This window comes from Leucoraja erinacea, chromosome 39, assembly GCF_028641065.1.
Source record: "Leucoraja erinacea ecotype New England chromosome 39, Leri_hhj_1, whole genome shotgun sequence".
NCBI lineage: Eukaryota > Metazoa > Chordata > Chondrichthyes > Rajiformes > Rajidae > Leucoraja > Leucoraja erinaceus.
Genome location: NC_073415.1, coordinates 6,136,007 through 6,155,481, shown reverse-complemented (window position 1 = coordinate 6,155,481; position 19,475 = coordinate 6,136,007). Strand labels below are relative to the sequence as shown.

General features: G+C 46.0%; 1 protein-coding gene across 1 annotated transcript in view; it reads right to left on the bottom strand.

The window, feature by feature from the left end:
* The window catches only part of LOC129714330 (riboflavin-binding protein-like), a 37,375-nt gene extending 18,777 nt beyond the window's left edge, over window positions 1–18,598 (bottom strand). The window contains exons 1-2 of the mRNA XM_055663871.1: window positions 18,377–18,598; window positions 9,928–10,079 (exon numbers count right to left, since the gene is read on the bottom strand). Of these exons, the coding sequence (XP_055519846.1) occupies window positions 9,928–10,060 (133 nt within the window). The 5' untranslated portion in view covers window positions 10,061–10,079; window positions 18,377–18,598. The remainder of the gene's footprint in view (window positions 1–9,927; window positions 10,080–18,376) is intronic.
* Window positions 18,599–19,475: the final 877 nt, after the last annotated feature.

Here is a 19,475-nt window from a genome sequence, read left to right as displayed (position 1 = left end):
CCTAATCTTTGCTGTGAACTATCCTGCTTCAGTAGTTTCATGTGCAGTGTCTTCTCTCATTATATTTAATTACACTAATCATTGGTTACAAATAACAAAACATCAGCATTATCTCCTGCGAATCTGTCTTGCTGTTGTTGCCAGCTGTATTTTCTGCTTGGCGCTGCTCAGATGAATTAAAAATATGTTTTTTTAATGTCACGGAATCTTTGAAAGTAGCGTGTTAAAAATAATCCCGTACAAATGTTTGCTTTGTGCTGGGCTTTGACCTGAATATTTTCAGCTTCTTCCTCCCACGCCTATTGTCAAAGGTTCACAGCCCAAATTATCCCCAATTAGAGTGAAAAGCAACTTCTGCCGCTCTTTAGACCAAGTCAATGGCAGGGCAACAAGGCTACCAATACTCGAACAAAGCACGGATGACACAGGAAAGGTGTCAATGTGTAGGAAGGAACTGCAGATGCTGGTTTACAGCGAAGAGAGGCACAATATGCTGGAGTAACTCAGCGGGTCAGGCAGCACCTCTGGAGGAAAGGTACAGGTGTCGTTTCGGGTCAAGGCCCTTCTTCAGACTGAGGAAAACTAGAGGTGTGAAAGAGTTGAAACAAATCACGGATGACCCAGGAAAAGTGGAGCCCACAATGGTCCATTGTTGGCAGTGGAAGAGGTGATAATGCAGGGACATATGGATGCGAACAGTGGAACTAGCTGGATGACTGGAGTAAGTCAGGGGCAGAGAGAGAGGGAATGCAAGGGTTACTTGAAGTGAGAGAAATCAATATTCATACTGTGTAACATCAACAGTGGAAGCTCTTTCAGGGCAATTGACATCAAGAACCCTTTTAATCACTTGATTACATAAAATGCATACACTTGTAGCATTAGAGTCACACACAAATACTGCACGGAAACAGGCCCTTTGGCCCACTGAATCTGTACCAACTATCAAACCTACCTAAACCTATGTTATTCCACCTCATCAAGGATTCTACCACATCTCCATACTATTAGTAACAATGTACCATGGCCAATTACACTGCCTTGTGTTATGGGAAACTGGAGGCTAAGTATAGAAACAAAGAACTGCAGATGCTGGTTAATAGACAAAAAGGAGCAAAAATGCCGGAGTAGGTTAACAGGTCGGGCAGCATCTCTGGAAAACAGTCTGGAGAAGAGTCTTGATCCAAAACGTCACCTATTCCTTTTCTTCGGAGTTGCTGCCTGTCCCGCTGAGTTACTCCAGCTTTTTGTGTCTATCCTCGGTTTAAACCAGCATCTGCAGTTCCTTCCTGCATGCTTTACTCAAATGCCGCAAGCCTGCAGATTAAATCTTCTGTGACAGGCAGAGAAAGTCTGACAAGAGCCTAGGAGGATATCAGCAGCCTGTGTCCCCTTGCCCAGTGACCGCACCATGTTGACCTGCCCACGGTTTTTACATCTGTAACTCGCTGAATCCCTGCAGCCAACCTGCCCGCTCCCATACTGCTGGGGTTCAGATAACTCTTCGAAGCAACGAATGCTTGGACTCAGAGAGAGAGAGATACAGCACAGAAGCCCACCCTGCAGCCCACCTAGTCTGCACCCACCATCAGCAGCCCATTTGCACTAATCCTCCACCAACCTTTAAGTTACGGGGAGAGTTTGGATAGACTGGAAATAGAACTTTCACGTATAGAAAATAGGTACAGGTGTAGGCCATTCGGCCCTTCGAGCCAGCACCACCATTCAGTATGATCATGGCTGATCATCCAAAATCAGTACCCCGTTCCTGCTTTCTCCCCATATCCCTTATTTCCGCCAGCCCTAAGAGCTAAACCTAACTCACTCTTCAAAACAAATTGGGTGGTGATTTTGGGCAGTGTTCATCCAAAATCAGTACCCCGTTCCTGCTTTCTCCCCATATCCCTTATTTCTGCCAGCCCTAAGAGCTAAACCTAACTCACTCTTGAAAACAAATTGGGTGGTGATTTTGGGCAGTGTTCCCAATCTTCAGCTCTGGGGTGGTAGCTGAGTGTGACAGTGAGTAAGCTTTGGCAGACTGAGATTCAGGTCAGGTTAGAGTCCTGGGACATTTCATTAGGAATCGGGCCTGTTGTCCGACGCTCCTTGCTGTTACAGTGAATGCAGTCAGTGTGATTCTGGCATCCATTGGGCAGCAACAGCAGCCGAAGCTCCCTTGGGAACGAATCTCTGTGCTCTGCCTCGCCAGCTCCAACTCTCAAGGCCTTCATTCCGTTGGCCAGCAGCTCAGTGGAGGTCAATGGGAGTACAGGGCTGATGGACACGATTTGGGTTGATGCCTGTGATTCTTGGCACGGGCTCGCTTGCTACCAGGACCCTTCAACAGCAGAGACACCACAGGACAGACACATAAAACTGGCTGTTCATACGTGTCAGAACAGCTACATTGTCCCCCTGTCCAAAGATGGGGAGCAGCGGACTCCACTGCCAACTTGGGTATGAAGTTATGGCGAAGATGCTTAGAGATATGTACAAGTTTTTAGAGACACACCATGACTTCCTTTAACACGACTTCCAGATGCCCCGGAAATCCCTGCATCAATGGGTGGAGCAACTGGTAGAGCTACTGCCTCACAGCGCCAGAGACCCAGGTTCGATTCTGACCTCGGGTGCTGTCTGTCTGTATGTGTGTGTGTGTGTGTGGAATTTGGACTTTCTCCCTTTGACTGTGTGGGTCTCCTCCAGGTGCTCTAGTTTCATCCCACATGGATAGGTGATGTTTCGGGTCGAGACCCTTCTTCAGATTGATTGTCAGGGAGGGGGGGGAGAGAAGAGAGAAGAAATGTGGGAAAGGGGAGATGCAGGAATAGGTTAGCACAGGCGTGGGAGGGGGTTTTTAATAGGCAGCCATGTGGTTGTGATTTTCCATCGTGCTAGCTTCTCCATCACCATTAAGATGCTACAAACCTTCTCTCATTTCCTATTTGAATATCACTAGCCTTTTAGAGAAACTAGTGCAAAGCCCACACACTAGGGGCAGGTGTATAGAGGCTGATTGACCTACAAGCCCACATGTGCTTTGTGCCTAAACCCTGAAGAAGGGTCTCGACCCAAAACGTCACCTATTCAAAATGTTCTCCAGGGATGATGCCCGCCTGACCTGCTGCGTTACTCCAACGCCTTGCGCGCTTTTCTGTATGAACCAGCATCTGCAGTTCCTTGTTTAGTTCTGTAATAGAGTCATACCGTACGGAAACAGGCCCTTCGGCCCAACTTGCCCATGCCGATCCAGATATCCCATCTACACTAGTCCTATCTACCCCACGGAGTTTGGGGGATAAGGGGACTTTAGATAGTTATTACTAATTTTTAAATAATCTTAATATAGTTTAAAGGAAACTAAATATAATTTAGGATGGATACTAATACATAATAATTAATGAAAATGGGTATAAGAATATTAAAACATGTGGGAAGGAGGGAGGGGCTAAATATTTGGAGAAGTTCCTGAGGTTTGGGCGGGAAGACGGTTGTACTTAAGATAAATAAATTTCACCATCAATGATAGATGGACAACATTGAACTACTTATTACGGAGCTGTATAGGAAGGAACTGCAGATGCTGGTTTACACCGAAGATAGACACAAAATGTCTCAGGTTGGCCCACTGAGTTACTCCGGCATTTTGCATCTATTTTATGAAACTACCAGTCGCTGGTTATTAACCTTGTGAACAGCTTTTCATTTGCAGTTTTCCCCCCTCATCTGGCCTATGGATTTTTATGCCGTTGACGGCTCTAATCACACGCTTAAATATTTTGCCTGCTAATCCCTATTTAAACGGATTGAAGCACTTCTCCTCAGAACAACAAATCCTTGTTTACGCAGCCACAGGATAAAAAAAAAAGTCTCCTGAGGCTAGTGGGTTTAATATTGACTGCATTTTTGCATTCCTCTTGGTTTACTGCATTGGAATCAGTATACCTACTCTTTCAAGTATCTGACTGGTCCCATCAGCCTGCTTTCAAGTCAAGTCAAGTTTATTTGTCACATACACACACGAGATGTGCAGTGGAATGAAAAGTGGCAATGCTCGCGGACTTTGTGCAAAAAGACAAACAAACAAACTACAAACCACACCTGAGACCACACCTGGAGTATTGTGCACAGTTTTGGTCTCCAAATCTGAGGAAGGACATTATTGCCATAGAGGGAGTGCAGAGAAGGTTCACCAGACTGATTCCTGGGATGTCAGGACTGTCTTATGAAGAAAGACTGGATAGACTTGGTTTATACTCTCTAGAATTTAGAAGATTGAGAGGGGATCTTATAGAAACTTACAAAATTCTTAAGGGGTTGGACAGGCTAGATGCAGGAAGATTGTTCCCGATGTTGGGGAAGTCCAGGACAAGGGGTCACAGCTTAAGGATAAGGGGGAAATCCTTTAGAACCGAGATGAGAAGAACTTTTTTCACACAGAGAGTGGTGAATCTCTGGAACTCTCTGCCACAGAGGGTAGTTGAGGCCAGTTCATTGGCTATATTTAAGAGGGAGTTAGATGTGGCCCTTGTGGCTAAGGGGATCATGGGGTATGGAGAGAAGGCAGGTACGGGATACTGAGTTGAATGATCAGCCATGATCATATTGAATGGTGGTGCAGGCTCGAAGGGCCGAATGGCCTACTCCTGCACCTAATTTCTATGTTTCCATGTTTCTAAACAAACTACAAACAGAATGGAACAGAATCACATATTAAATATTGTGGGCGGAAGGGCTTTATTCATATCTCCATAATTACTGTATATAAATGCCAATGTGGCTGCTTCTTGATGCTCCCTAGAACTGAGAACATCATTAAGTGTAATCCACGGACATCTGGAGTTACATACAGTCTACATCAGCAAGTTGACTTGGGCAAGTTGGACCATAGAGCCTATTTCTGTGCTGTTTGACTCCATTCCAGCACTAACAATGGGAAAGGAATGGGATCGGAGAGGTTTAAAGAGATATGGGCCACACGCGGGGTTGGTAGGGCTAGCGTAGATGGGATATCTGGATCGGCATAGGCAAGTTGGGCCGAAGGGCCTTTTCCCGTACAGTATGGCTCTATTACAGATGGGAAAGGAAAAGGACAAGAAAGGTTTAAATGATATGGGCCAAATGAAGGCTAGTCGGTCTATGGTAAATGGGCATCATGGTCGGCATGGGCTAGTTGGGCCAAAGGGCCTGTTTACGTCATGTATTTACTAGATAGTAAAGGAGTCACTCCATTGTTGGCAGTCATGGACATTCATGCGATCCTCCTGTGTCGGAAGGAACTGCAGATGCTGGTTTACGCCGAAGATAATCACGAGATGCCAGAGTGACTCAACGGGACAGGCAGCATCTCTGGAGAGAAGGAATGGGAGACCCCTCCACAGACTGAATGGGATCCACCCGCACCATTGCAACCTACGCGGCCAGAGGGAGAACGTGCAAACTCCACACAGACAGCACCCGAGGTCAGGATCGAACCCAGTTCGCTGGAGCTGTGAGGCAGCAGCTCTACCAGCCCTGCCACTGTGCCGTCCTTGAAATCACTAAAGGTGTGATCATAATTGCAGATCTCTTTAGGGTGGCACGGTGGCGCAGCGGTAGAGTTGCTGCCTCACAGCACCAGTGACCTAGGTTTGATCCTGACTACGGGTGCTGTTCGTACGTTCTCTCTGGGACCAGGTGGGTTTTCTCCAGGTGCCCTGGTTTCCATCCACACTCCAAAGACATACAGGGGTGTAGATTGATTAGCTTTGGTAAACTGTAACTTATCTCTAGTGTGTGGATAGTGCTAGTGTACAAGGTGATCGCTAGTTGGCATAGTGCCGAAGGTGCCTATTTCCGCGCTGTATCACTAAACTAAACACAGAACGTGTGTGAATGGGTGATCGATGGTCAGCATGGACTCGGTGGGCCGAAGGGCCTATATCTACTCTGCATCTCATGATATGCCAGCCTTCCTCGAGATTGAGACAGACCTACTGAATATTTATTTGCTGCATGCTCACCAGATCGTGCTGCAATTGAAATGACCTCAAATTCAAATGTACTGCAACGCAAATGTTCTACTCACCTGTTTCCCAGCCCTGCTCTCTCCTTCCCTTTCCCAGCTCTACTCTTGCGAGCGTTAGGGGACAATCATAGATGCAGATTCCTCATTTGCAAAGAATCCATATCTGGCCAATGAATCACAGATCGCAGGATCATTGAGGTCATTAACTAATGGAATTGCTCAGGCAGTTCATGTCCATCAGCGGGAAATGGCCATTGATTTTACAGCATTAAACGCTTTCTCGGCTACTTGTAATTCATTGCGTTCTACCATCCACAGGCTTAGAACAAAATATTTCTTGTCGCCTGTCAGGTTGTGCAATTGTGGAGAGTATTTAAAAGGGTAAATACGATTAGCGGTCCAAAGGCATGCAGAAAGGGTGGGTGTGGAAGATGGCTACAACTCCAATGCAAGGGCAACAGGCATTTAGGGCCAAGTTAAGACTAACATTTCAAAAAAACTTTGGACTCGAACAGTACAAGATGATGCCTGCAACATGGAGACTCTTAAGGGCCTGTCCCACTTTCACGACCTAATTCACAACCTTTTTTACTCGTGGATATTTTTCATCAGGCTAGAAAAAACGCCCCGACCTACTTGATGCCACGAGTATCTACGACTAGCATCACGACCTGCTACGACCTACCTACGACCTTGTGACGACCATGCTGAGAGTATGAGTCAAGGACAAATTTGGCAGAGGTCGTGAATTAGGTCTTGAAAGTTTGACAGGCCCTTTAATTTAGTTTAGAGAGATAGAATAGAATAGAATAGAATAGAATACCTTTATTGTCATTCAGACCTTATGGTCTAAACGAACAGCGTGGAAACAGGCCCTTCAGCCCATCAAGTCCACCTAGACCCATACACTACTATCCTGCACACTAGGGACAATTTACAGAGGCCAATTGACCTACAAACCCACGTCTTTGGAATGTGGGAGGAAACCAGAACACCCAGAAGAAACCCACGCGACCACGGGGAGAGCGTGCAAACTCCGTACAGACAGCACCCGTAGTCAGGATCAAACCCGGGGCTCTGGCGCTGTAAGGTAGCAACTCTACCGCTGCGCCCATACACTGACTCAATGTGGTCTACTATATTGCACTCTTGGACTTGGACTTGGTATGATAATGTATGGTACAACTGTCACTGAACTGCTTGCGAGAAAGGAATTCCACGGTACTTTGGTACACGTGGCCATGAAGTACCATTGAACCTGACAGAAATAGATATGATTATCAGAGGCATAGATAGGGTAGACAGTCAGAACCTTTCCCCCCAGGACGGAAGTATGAAATGCCAGAGAGCAGAGGTTTAAGGTAAGAGGGGGAAAGCTAAAAGGAGATGTGCGGGGCAACTTTTGTTTAAACACAGGGCAGCGAGTGCCTGGAACGTGGTTTATACTCTCTAGAATTTAGAAGATTGAGAGGGGATCTTATAGAAACTTACAAAATTCTTAAGGGGTTGGACAGGCTAGATGCAGGAAGATTGTTCCCGATGTTAGGCAAGTCCAGGACAAGGGGTCACAGCTTAAGGATAAAGGGGAAATCCTTTAAAACCGAGATGAGAAGAACTTTTTTCACACAGAGAGTGGTGAATCTGTGGAACTCTCTGCCACAGAGGGTAGTTGAGGCCAGTTCATTGGCTATATTTAAGAGGGAGTTAGATGTGGCCCTTGTGGCTAAGGGGATCAGGGGGTATGGAGAGAAGGCAGGTACGGGATACTGAGTTGGATGATCAGCCATGATCATATTGAATGGCGGTGCAGGCTCGAAGGGCCGAATGACCTACTCCTGCACCTAATTTCTATGTTTCTATGTTTCTATGTAACGTGCTGCCAGGTTTGGTGTTCGTGGCAGGTAGGATAGAGGCTTTTAAAGATAGGCACATGGATATGCAGGGAATGGAGGGATATGTATTACAGGCAGATAGATACGAGATGGTTCTGACATCATATTTGGCACAGAGATTGTGGGCCGAAGGGCCTGTTCTTGTGCTGTGCTGTTCTGTATTCTATGTCCTAAACTGTAAAGGCCACACACTGCAGACTCTGGAGATGTTAAATGGAAGTAGTCAACACTACAACACATTTTCCTTCTATTTGTGCTCTGTATTTGTCAGATGACTCGGAGAGGAGAAGAAAGCAGCTTATGCATGTTAATGAGCTTAAACCTTGCAACAGGACATTAGATTCTTCCAGGAGAAGACAAGGTCAACAGGAAGCAAAGATTTAAATATAAATAGTCCCTTAATTCCAGTTATTTAACACCACGTCTGCCAGGTAATTCTGTGTATAAGCTTGTCTTTCTTCTGTGTTATTGTAGCTTTCTAAATGTTATTGCTATTTGTATGAGTAGTAGTTTAAGAAGGAACTGCAGATGCTGCTGTACACTTAATCCCGTTTCCCCATAACCCTTGACACCCGTTCAAATCAAGAATTTTGTCCATCTCTCCCTTAAAAATATCCACTGACTTGGCCTCCATCGAGTCTACTCCGCCATTCAATCTTGGCTATTCTCTGCCTCCTAATCCCATTTCCCTGCCTTCTCCCCATAACCCTTGACACCCATTCCAATCAAGAATTTGTCCATCTCTGCCTTAAAAATATCCACGGACTTGGCCTCCACAGCCCTCTGTGGCAACGAATTCCACAGATTAACTACCCTCTGACTAAAGAAGCTCCTCCTCATCTTCTTTCTAAAATTGATCCTGAGGCTATGACCTCTGGTCTTAGACTCTCCCACCAGTGAAAACATCCTCTCCACATCCATTCTATCTATGCTTTTCATTATTCTGTAAATTTCAATGAGGTCCCCCCTCAACCTTCTGAACTCCAGCGAGACCAGCACCTTGCCTATCGCCTATCTTTTATTAAGAAAGCCAATATTATTGCAGTGTCTTTTGCTGTCGTAAACCTAATGTAAAGCACTTTGGCCAACGAGAGTTGGTTTTTAAATGTGCTATATAAATAAAAATGACGACTTGACTTGGCTAATGGACAAAGCTATTAGATTCTCCCTGTGACCAGGTGGGTCTCCTCCGAATTCTGCAGTTTCCACCCACATCACAAAGACATGCGGGTTTGTAGGTTAATGAGTCTCTATACATTACCCCTAGTGTGTGGGAAGTGGATGAGAAAGTAAGATATCACGGGACTAGTATGAACGGATAATCGCTGGTTGGCATGCAATCGGTGGGCCGAAGGGCCTGTTTTCACGCTGCATATCGAAACCAAACTAAATGAGTTTAATTTGGCAACACGCTGGGTATGGAGATTGTGGTCCAAAGTGCCTGTTCCTGCACTGTACTGTTTTATAATTCTATCCCAAGCAATCCATGTAAAAATGATAAACATGCTACGCTCTGATTTATATGTGATAACATATGTTATAACAATGCTGCATTGCCAGGTCATGTGTTGCCTCAACTGGCCCTGCTGTACTTTCGATGGCAGGGCTGACATTTAGTCCCAGTACATCACTAGGTAAGATTTTAATTCCCCTGAATGAAGGTGTCCTTTGAAGGTGGCGCAACGGTAGAGCTGCTGCCTCACAGCGCCAGGGTCTCTGGTTCGATCCTGACTACGGGTGCTGTCTGTACACTGTCTGTAGGCAGTTTGTATGTTCTCCCCATGACCGTGTGGGTTTTCACCAATTTCCTCCCACACTCCAAAGGCGTGCAGGTTTGTAGGCTAATAGGCTTGGTATAATTGTACATTGTCCCCAGTGTGTGTTGGATAGTGGTGGTCGGTGCGTACTCAGTGAGCCGAAGGGCCTGTTTCCGCACTGTATCTCTAAAGAATAAGAAACACAGGCATGGAACATTTTGGATGCATAGTCTCTCCCTCTCCCTGCTATGTACCATCTATAAACACTTACTCTTGGAGTATAGTGGGCAGTTGTGGAGATCTGGTTCAGGACTTGGAGAAGCTTTGTGGCTCCCTGCTGCCTGGCAATTTGCATCCAGTTGTTCAACGGCCCCACATAACAACACAACAGCAATCCACAGCATTTTGGCACTCCTGTTGGATCTGGAGGAGAAAGGAGGAGAAAGGAGGAGAGTTAAGAACGTTGAAAGAAAGAACTGCGTCTTCTTCTGGCGCAGCGGTAGAGTTACTACCTCACAATGCCAGAGACCCGGGTTCGATCCTGACTACGGGTGCTGTCGGTATGGAGTTTGCATGTTCTCCTTGTGACCGCATGGGTTTTCTCCAGGTGCCCATGTCATCCTGGGAGTCACTAGCTGTAGAAGGACTCCGCACAGAGTGATCATAGCGGGAGTCTGGCTTTGGGCTGATGTAATGATGTTAGGGTTTTTGGACCCTGCTCAGAGCCTTAATGCTGGGGCCATTGGCTCAAGAGCGGTTCACCAATCCTGCTAGAGGACTAATCTAGGAGGTCCAGTGGACATAACATCTCCTTTGATCCACCTACTGCAGATTGTCCCCATTTCTCACTTTAGTTTAGTTTAGAGATACAGATTCCAGAGAAAATCTGTCTGAAGAAGGGGCCTGCCCTGAAACGTCACCCATCCATGTTCTCCAGAGATGCTGCCTGACCCACTGAGTTTTTTTAGTTTAGAGATACAGCGTGGAAATAGGCCCTTCGGCCCACCGAGTCCGCGCCGCCCAGCGATCCCTGCACACTAACACTATCCTACACACTAGGGACAATTTACAATTATTCCAAGCCAATTAACCTTGGAAACCTGTACGTCTTTGGAGTGTGGGAGGAAACCGGAGATCCCGGGGAAAACCCACGCAGGTCACGGGGAGAACGTACAAACACTGTACAGACAGCACCCGTAGTCGGGATCGAACCCGGGTCTCCGGCGCTGTAAGGCAGCAACTCTACCGCTGCGCCACCGTGCCATACCTACTCCAGCACTTTGTATCGATAATAGTTCCATCTGCTGTTATGACCATCTGAGCTTTCAGTCTACGATTCAGTTGGAAAGCGTTACCTAGTTATAGGTTTCCTTCCTTGTTTTCGGTTCCTAAATTAAGCGTGGAATCGCCAGACACACTCTTTCAATATTGGTCCGTTCGTAAGCGACACCACCACCTCCACCACCCCTCCTCCCTACAAGTAGAAAACGACTCAGGATTGTGGCTTAAAGCTCTGTCTTTCTGATGAGACGATACACTTCGGTCCCTTCTGTACATCCAGAAAACTCAGAGACTTGGCATTATTCCAAGAGAAGCAGGAACCCTCCCTGTGACCACAACTAACTCATGTCAGTGCAAGAGAAACAGTAGCCGACCAGATCATTTATCACGACCAGGGTTGTGCATTGCTCCTGTATCCATCTACAGAACAACAACATAAAGCCTGCACGCATTTCTCTTGTGACAGGTGCTATATTTTATAGCATTTACTTTCATTCTTCCTGCTGCTCAGTATCGTAGCAATAAAACTGTTATTTGTACATTGCTACATAATGACTTCATCACATCGGGGTTAAAAACTGGTAAATGTGAACTATTTAGAGCCACCTGACTGATCCACATGTAACAAACTCTGCCTGGGATCATAGGCTGGTAAATGTTTTAAGTCAAATTTTTTCTTACGGATATGTTCCTGACTGCAATGCAACACAGCAAGCTGATAAAATGGCGAAGAAAAGACTTAAAGTGCTGGAGTAACTCAGCAGATCAGGCAGCGTCTGTGGAGGACATGGATCAGTGATATTTCGGGTCAGAACCCTCCCACAGTCTAAGGAAACGTCCCGACCCAAAACATCACCTATCCATGTTCCCCAAGATGCTGCCCGATCTGCCGAGTTACTGCAGCACTTTGTGACTTTTTTTGTGTTTAAACCAGCATCTGTAGTTCCTTGTTTCTACAACAGATAAAATGTGAAGGCTATATACTCAAACCAGTAAATTGAGTGCTTTGTACAAGACTGGGAGGCATTAAGCTAGCAATAATCTATAGAGCTTCTCAACCTGAGGATTTACCAGGCTGATTTATGATCACTGCTCAGTGGTGTAGAAGACCAGGCAGCTAAGTTGCAGAGTGTAAGGCCCCAATGTGAAAATGGTCAGATGATCTTGGTCAGAATAGTGCTGTGGGATATTATATATAACCCATAGATGGACCATTTACATAGAAAATAGGTGCAGGAGGAGGCCATTCGGCCCTTCGAGCCAGCACCTGCAAGGGGACAAGAGGCAACAGACAAGACAAGTCAAAAGTAGGCACAAGTAACTGCAGGTGATGGTTTACCAAAAAAAAAAGACACAAAGTGCTGGAGTAATTGTGAACTATAAACTGTGTTGGTTGCATTAAGGCCCAGGGTTGCTGCACTAATGTTGCACTAATCCTCCCACATTCCAAAGACATGCAGGTTTGTAGCTCAATTGACTTTGGTAAAAATTGTGTTTGGAATGTGGGAGGAAACCGGAGCACCCGGAGGAAACCCACGTGGTCACGAGAGGGAACGTACAAACTCCACACAGACAGCACCCGTAGTCAGGATCGAACCCGGGTCTCTGGCACTGTAAGGAGGCAACTCTACCGCTGTGCCACCTTGCTGCTGAAACTGTGCCAGCCATCCAGGCTCTGAAAAGTAAGTCCATACAGAAATGGACCTCTGCTTACTTTCAGAAGCCACGGCAACATGCTGGTATTCAACAGGCCCCATGCAAAAAATATTTTACCTGCATTTACTGGCATGAACGACTCACTTAGTATCTCTAAAGCCTGTAATCTCCACACCATCAAGGACAAAGGGTTCTGGCACAAAGGAGAAACCAACAGTCTAAAGAAGGGTCCTGACCAAAAACACCACCAACCTTTTATTCTCCAGAGATGCTGCCTGGCCCACTAAGGAAGGGTCTCGACCCGAAATGTCACCTATTCCTTTTCTCCAGAGATGCTGTGTGACCCGCTGAGTTACTCCGGAATTTTGTGTCTCTCTTTTCAGATTGAACCATCTGCAGTTCTTTCCTACACCACTGAGTTACTCTACAGTTTGTGTCTATCTTTGAGAACCACCATTTGCAGGTCCCCCCTCCAAGCCTCACACACTCCTGATTTAGGAATGTACCATCGTTCCTTCATCACTGCTGGATCTGAATGCTGGAACTCCAAACCCAACAGCCCTGGAAAGATCAGTCTGAAGAAGGGTTTCGGCCCGAAACGTTGCCTATTTCCTTCGCTCCATAGATGCTGCTGCACCCGCACAGTTTCTCCAGCACTTTTGTCTACCTTCAATTTTCCAGCATCTGCAGTTCCTTCTTAAACCCTTGAAAGATACAGCATGGAAACAGGCCCTTCAGCCCTCCGAGTACATGCTGACCATCTATCACCCGTTCACACTAGTTCTATGTTATCCCACTTTAGCATCCACCCTCTACACACAAGGAGCAATTTACCAAGGTCAATTAATCTACAAATCCGCGTGTCTTGGGGATAAGGGAAAAACCAGAGCACATGGGGGAAACCTATAGGATCACGAGGAAAACATGCAAACTCCACACAGACTGTACCCAAGGTTAGCAGTGAACTGAATAAAGCCTGGAGGACCTGTTCCTGTGTTGTAATATTCAATGTCCTCTGTTGCAATTCCCTCTGCACTAAAGGGCACGAAATGCTGAAATAACTCAGCGGGTCAGGCAGCATCTCGGGAGACCATGGATAGGTGATGTTTCGGGGTGAGACCCTTCTTTGGACTCTCTCTACATTGGCCATTTCACACTGGGGAATGATCAGAATACTTGCCTGGGCGGAGGGAACAGTTCTGACTTTACACTCCATCTAAAACGCCAGGCAGGCAGCACATTGGAGCTGCACTCCCCACTGGCATGCAAATACGCCCACTGGCATGCAAAGATGGTAAACGGCAGGAGATGCTGAACGCAAAGATTTAAATCTAGATTTTGCAACATTACCATCCATGCACATTAACACTGGCAAGAAATTCCTCCATCTGCCATTATCACATTAAACAAGCAGGATAATGTCTCTGTTAAAGACAGGGGAGCAACCTATTTCATACCAGCAGCGTGAGGTTACAATTAAATGCAGAATTATCTCATGGTTAGGAAGCAGATTGGATACAAAACTGGGGGGGGGGGGGGGGGGGGGGGGGGGGGGGGGGGGGGGGGGGGTGGGGGGGGGTGGGGGGGTGGGGATATATTTTCAGGTTGGGAACCTGAAATGAAAGTGAACCTGAAATTAATGCGATGAAGCACAAAGCTAATCTGTACCAGTAGTGGAACGACAATCAGTTTTATTTAACTGTAACCTCTTCCTCTTTCATGTGCTCCGCAGATGCCCGGTTGTAACATGTGTGCAGAAATTACACAACCATCCCCTCCCCTCTCCTCTACCCTCCCCTGCCCCCTCTCCTCTTCTCCCTGCTTTCCTCTCTCTCTCCACCCATCCTCTCCCCCTCCCCTCTCCTCTCCCCTGTCCCCTGTCCCCCTCTTTCCCTCTCCTCCCCTCCCTCCCCTCTCTCTCTCCCCTCCCCTGTCCCCCTCTTCTCCCTCTCCTCCCTCTCCCCCCCTCTCCTCTCCCTTCCTCTCCTGCCCCCCTCTCCTCTCGTCTTTCTACCTTCCTCTCCTCTCCGCTCTCCTCTCCTCTCCTCTCCCCTGCCCCCCTCTCTCCTCCCTACCTTCCTCTCCTCTCCACCCATCCTCCTCTCCCTCCCCGCTCCTCTCCTCCTTTTCCCTCCCTTGCCCCCTCTCCTCTTCTCCCTACCTTCCTCTCCTCTCCACCCATCCCCTCCCCTCCTCGTTTCTCCTCCTCTCCCCCTCTCTCCCTCTCCTCCTCTCCCCACCTTTTGAGGACCAGTTTAAGAAAAGCACCTTTCTTGGGCTTAAAATAATTTAGCCTTCCTCTTTTAAGACATTGATCTATAATAAGAAAAACAATGCTTTGTAGCACAATTTCTTCCATTGATAATGCACTGTTATGTTATACGATTTCCTTGGAGTGAGTGACGTTAAAAAAATATGAATATACCAAGAAATAATGATTTGAAAAGTAAATATTACATTCAACAATTCTGTCCCCTGCTATTTATAATTGTCACCTAAATAGATTCCACATCAATAGCAATCGCTGTTTATATCACTATTCAGCATCAGATCAATAACTGCCTTAATCTACAAAGCTGCCAAAACCTCCTCTATCTCATTGTCTATCCTTTTTTAATCTTGGAATATTGAATTTTGTGTCCTAGTTATCCTGGATCAACATATAACATAACAGCAGAGGAAGAGGCCCTTCAGCCCACTGAGCACGATGCTGTTAATCTAATCTATGCTAACTCTTTGATATCCATCTTTCCATTCCCTCTGCCTATCTAAAAATCATTTAAAATTGTACATAACTTACAATAAAACATAGGAACAGAGAAAAATAGGTGTGGGTGTAGGCCATTGGGCCCTTCAAGCCAGCACCACCATTCAATATGATCATTCCTGCTTTATTCCCTCGATTCCATTAGCCCTAAGAGCTAAATCTAACTATCTCTTGTGCTTATACCACCACCCGTGGCAGTACCTTCCAGACAGCCACCATTAAATTTCAACTTTCCCCCTCTGACCATAACCTGTGCTCTCTAGTTTATTTTTTTAGTTTAGTTTGGTTTAGGGATACAACGCAGAAACAGACTCTTCAGCCCACCGAGTCCGTGATGGACCAGCAATCCCTGCACACTGACACTATCCCACACTTACTTCACAATTGTACCAAGCCAATCTACCTGCAACCTGTACGTCTCTGTAGTGTGGGAGGAAACTCGTGCAGGTCACGGGGACAAGGTAGAAACTCCATACATGCAAGCACCCATAGTCAAGATCAAACCTGGCTCTCTAAGGCAGCAACTCTACCGCTGTGCCACCGTCTTTGATATTTCTACCCTGGCAAAAAGATTCTGACTGCCAATCCTATTAATGTCTCTTATAATTGTACATACTTCCACCAGGTCTTTCTCAGCCTCTGACATCCCAGAGAAAACAATCCAAGTTTGTCCCACCTCTCCTTAAAGGTTGAACAAGTTAGGGCTTTATTCTTTGGAGCGCAGAAGGTTAAAAGGGGGGACTTGATAGAGGTTTTTAAAATGATGAGAGGGATAGACAGAGTTGACGTGGAAAAGCTTTTCCCACTGAGAGTAGGGAAGATTCAAACAAGGGGACATGACTTGAGAATTAAGGGACAGAAGTTTAGGGGTAATATGAGGGGGAACGTCTTTACTCAGAGAGTGTTAGCTGTGTGGAATGAGCTTCCAGTGAAGGTGGTGGAGGCAGGTTCGTTTTTATCATTTAAAAATAAATTGGATAGTTATATGGATGGGAAGGGAATGGAGGGTTATGGTCTGAGCGCAGGTATATGGGACTAGGGGAGATTATGTGTTCGGCACGGACTAGAAGGGTCGAGATGGCCTGTTTCCGTGCTGTAATTGTTATATGGTTATATGGTTATATGGTTATAGCCAATAACCTCAAATTCAAGTGGCATCCTGCAAAACCTCTTCTGCACCTTCTACAAAACCATCACATCCTCATTCTGCTGCTGCAGAAAAGGGTCTCCGGTTGTCTTGGACTCCATGCCACTGGATCCTGACCCAAATCTGTCAAGGACCGTGGGGTGGCTGCCTGTGCACCAGTCTCCCCACGTTAAACAAAGTCACGCACAGGCGTCCTCCATGAGAGGACAGTCATACTCGTTTCGAGTGACCGCTGATGATGATGATAACATCCTCCCTGTCTGAAGAAGGGTTTCGGCCCGAAACGTTGCCTATTTCCTTCGCTCTATAGATGCTGCTGCACCCGCTGAGTTTCTCCAGCAATTTTGTCTACCTTCGATTCTCCAGCATCTGCAATCCCTTCTTGAACATCCACCCTGTGTCTCTTTAATACCATGTTTCTGCCACAGCTAGATAGTGTAGAAGGCAGACTCTCACACACCTGTCTGAAGAAGGGTCTCGACCCGAAACGTCACCTCCTCCTTTTCTCCAGAGATGCTGCCTGACCCGCTGAATTACTCCAGCTATTTGTGTCTGTCTGCCAATCCTCAGACTATCAATTCATTACAGCTCTCATCTCAATACCATCATTTAATTCTTCCCTGTACCGTCCAAAAATCCCTCTCCTAAGAAAAATAAATCTAGAAAGTTGACATACACCATTTTTTTACACTTGTGCGGAATTTGATATCTGGCTGGGTAAATCATATTATCAAATGTTTGTGTCGGCAGTCACATGGATAGCTGGAGGTTAGATTAGTCAGTCGTGTACAAGCAGAGGAGATGAGTTCGTGACAAACATTACGGGACCTGTTCCTGTTTTATATTCTAAATAAAAGGTACCACAGTTTTTTAACTTGGGGTAAAAAACGATCTAATTTTTCAAGTGAGATTTCCAGCCTATATTTTACGGTTTAAAGAAAAACAAATGGCTGGGGGAACTCGGTGGGTCAGACGGCATCTGTGTGTAAGGGGCAGATGGAGTTGGGACTGTTATTTCCTAGTTATTATGCGGTTTTTATTTCGCCCCCACTGCATTATATTAGAAGCAATCTTGTTTCCCAAATCAGGTTGACTGGTTAACACAAGATTAGCAACCGCCGAGTAGCAACCCTACACTCTAAACCTCACCCAAAAACAGATCCCGTCTATGTCGTTGTTTAAAAGAGGATGCACTCATTCTTGGAACATGTCTCCACAGTGCACTTTCACTTCTACTCTGAATAACATCAATTTCAAGAAATTAATCCCGCCGCCCCAAAAATAACTTCCCCGGTTAGGGAGAGAGAGGAAAATAATACACAGATCGATCAATAAATAAAAACACAGACACATAAATATATAAATAAATAAATACACAAATCGACGCGGGGTGGGATTTTATCTGCCGGCTGGTGTTGTGACAATTAGTCGGTTGCAAGATCGAGGACTTTTTTCTTCACCCATAATAATTCAATCGGTCACATTGCAAACACTAAGAGAGAGGGAGGGGTATTACACAAATCTTGGACTTACCAAAGTTTTTCTCAACGCAAGCTACAGGCATTGTATATATAAATTACTAAATAAATGGAGGATAACAAATGGATATTTAAAGGCGGTAAATATTAAATGCTGTATAGATTAAACATAACATGGTTCGTGGTGTCAAGATGAAACATTACGCGTCTTATGCTGTGAAGATTAAAACATAACACGATTTCAATACAAGCGATGAGATTTAACCTACAAGCGTCCCACGCGAATCTTTTCCAAAAACATGCATGCATTATTTGTGAAATGTTGCATTTAGCAGTCCTGTTAAACTTGGCCCCCCTTCTCTTCCCCCGTTATAACAGGTTGCAAGAGTACCTGTTATAATGCTGTTTCTGTGGCTCAGGTTCCGTTCCTCAGGTTTACGTTGAAGAGAGGGATAGAGAGAGTGTGTGTGAGCTTCTTCGCTCTTGGCTGTTTGGCAGATGTCTGTGTTGCCTTGTTCTGCTCGGGCGGTAGAGCCGGTCTCTATGCTTCACTCTCTCGCCAGCATCTCCTGCCCACCTGTCCCGCCTCTGTCTCACAGATAGGCACAAGGCAAAGGGTCGGAGCTGAGGGAGGAGCGCGGTTCTTACGGTGGAGGCGAGGAGGTGGGCGGAAACTCAGAAACCCACCCCCCTGAATTGAGTTTCCCAAAAACAAGTTGGCACGGCGACAGACCGAGATAGGAGACATCCAGTGAATCCACCAAACACATTTGGGAACTGAAGGTAGACAAAAAATGCTGGAGAAACTCAGCGGGTGAGGCAGCATCTTGATGCTGCCTCACCCGCTGAGTTTCTCCAGCATTTTTTGTCTACCTTCGATTTTCCAGCATCTGCAGTTCCTTCTTAAACATTTCTGAACATAACCAATTTTACTGAACTCAACTGAACAAATATGAATAAGTCTAAAGATCTATACACCAATGCATATTAAACTTTCCTGTGAGATGACCCTGGAGAGAGATGTCCTGATCTCTCTACATCATCGTTCATATCTCTCATTTCACTTATCCCTAACTAGTCTGAAGAAGGGTCTCGACCCGAAACGTCACCCATTCCTTCTCTCCAGAGATGCTGCCTGTCCCTCTGAGTTACTCCAGCTTTTTGTGTCTGTCTTTGGTTTAAACCAGCACCTGCAGTTCCATTCTCCAGAACAAGGGGTCACAGTTTAAGGATAAGGGGGAAATCTTTTAGGACCAAGATGAAAAAAACATTTTTCTCGCAGAGAGTGGTGAATCTGTGGAATTCTCTGCCACAGAAGGTAGTTGAGGCCAGTTCATTGGCTATATTTAAGAGGGAGTTAGATGTGGCCCTTGTGGCTAAATGTATCAGGGGGTATGGAGAGAAGGCAGGTACAGGGTACTGAGTTGGATGATCAGCCATGATCATATTGAATGGCGGTGCAGGCTCGAAGGGCCGAATGACCTACTCCT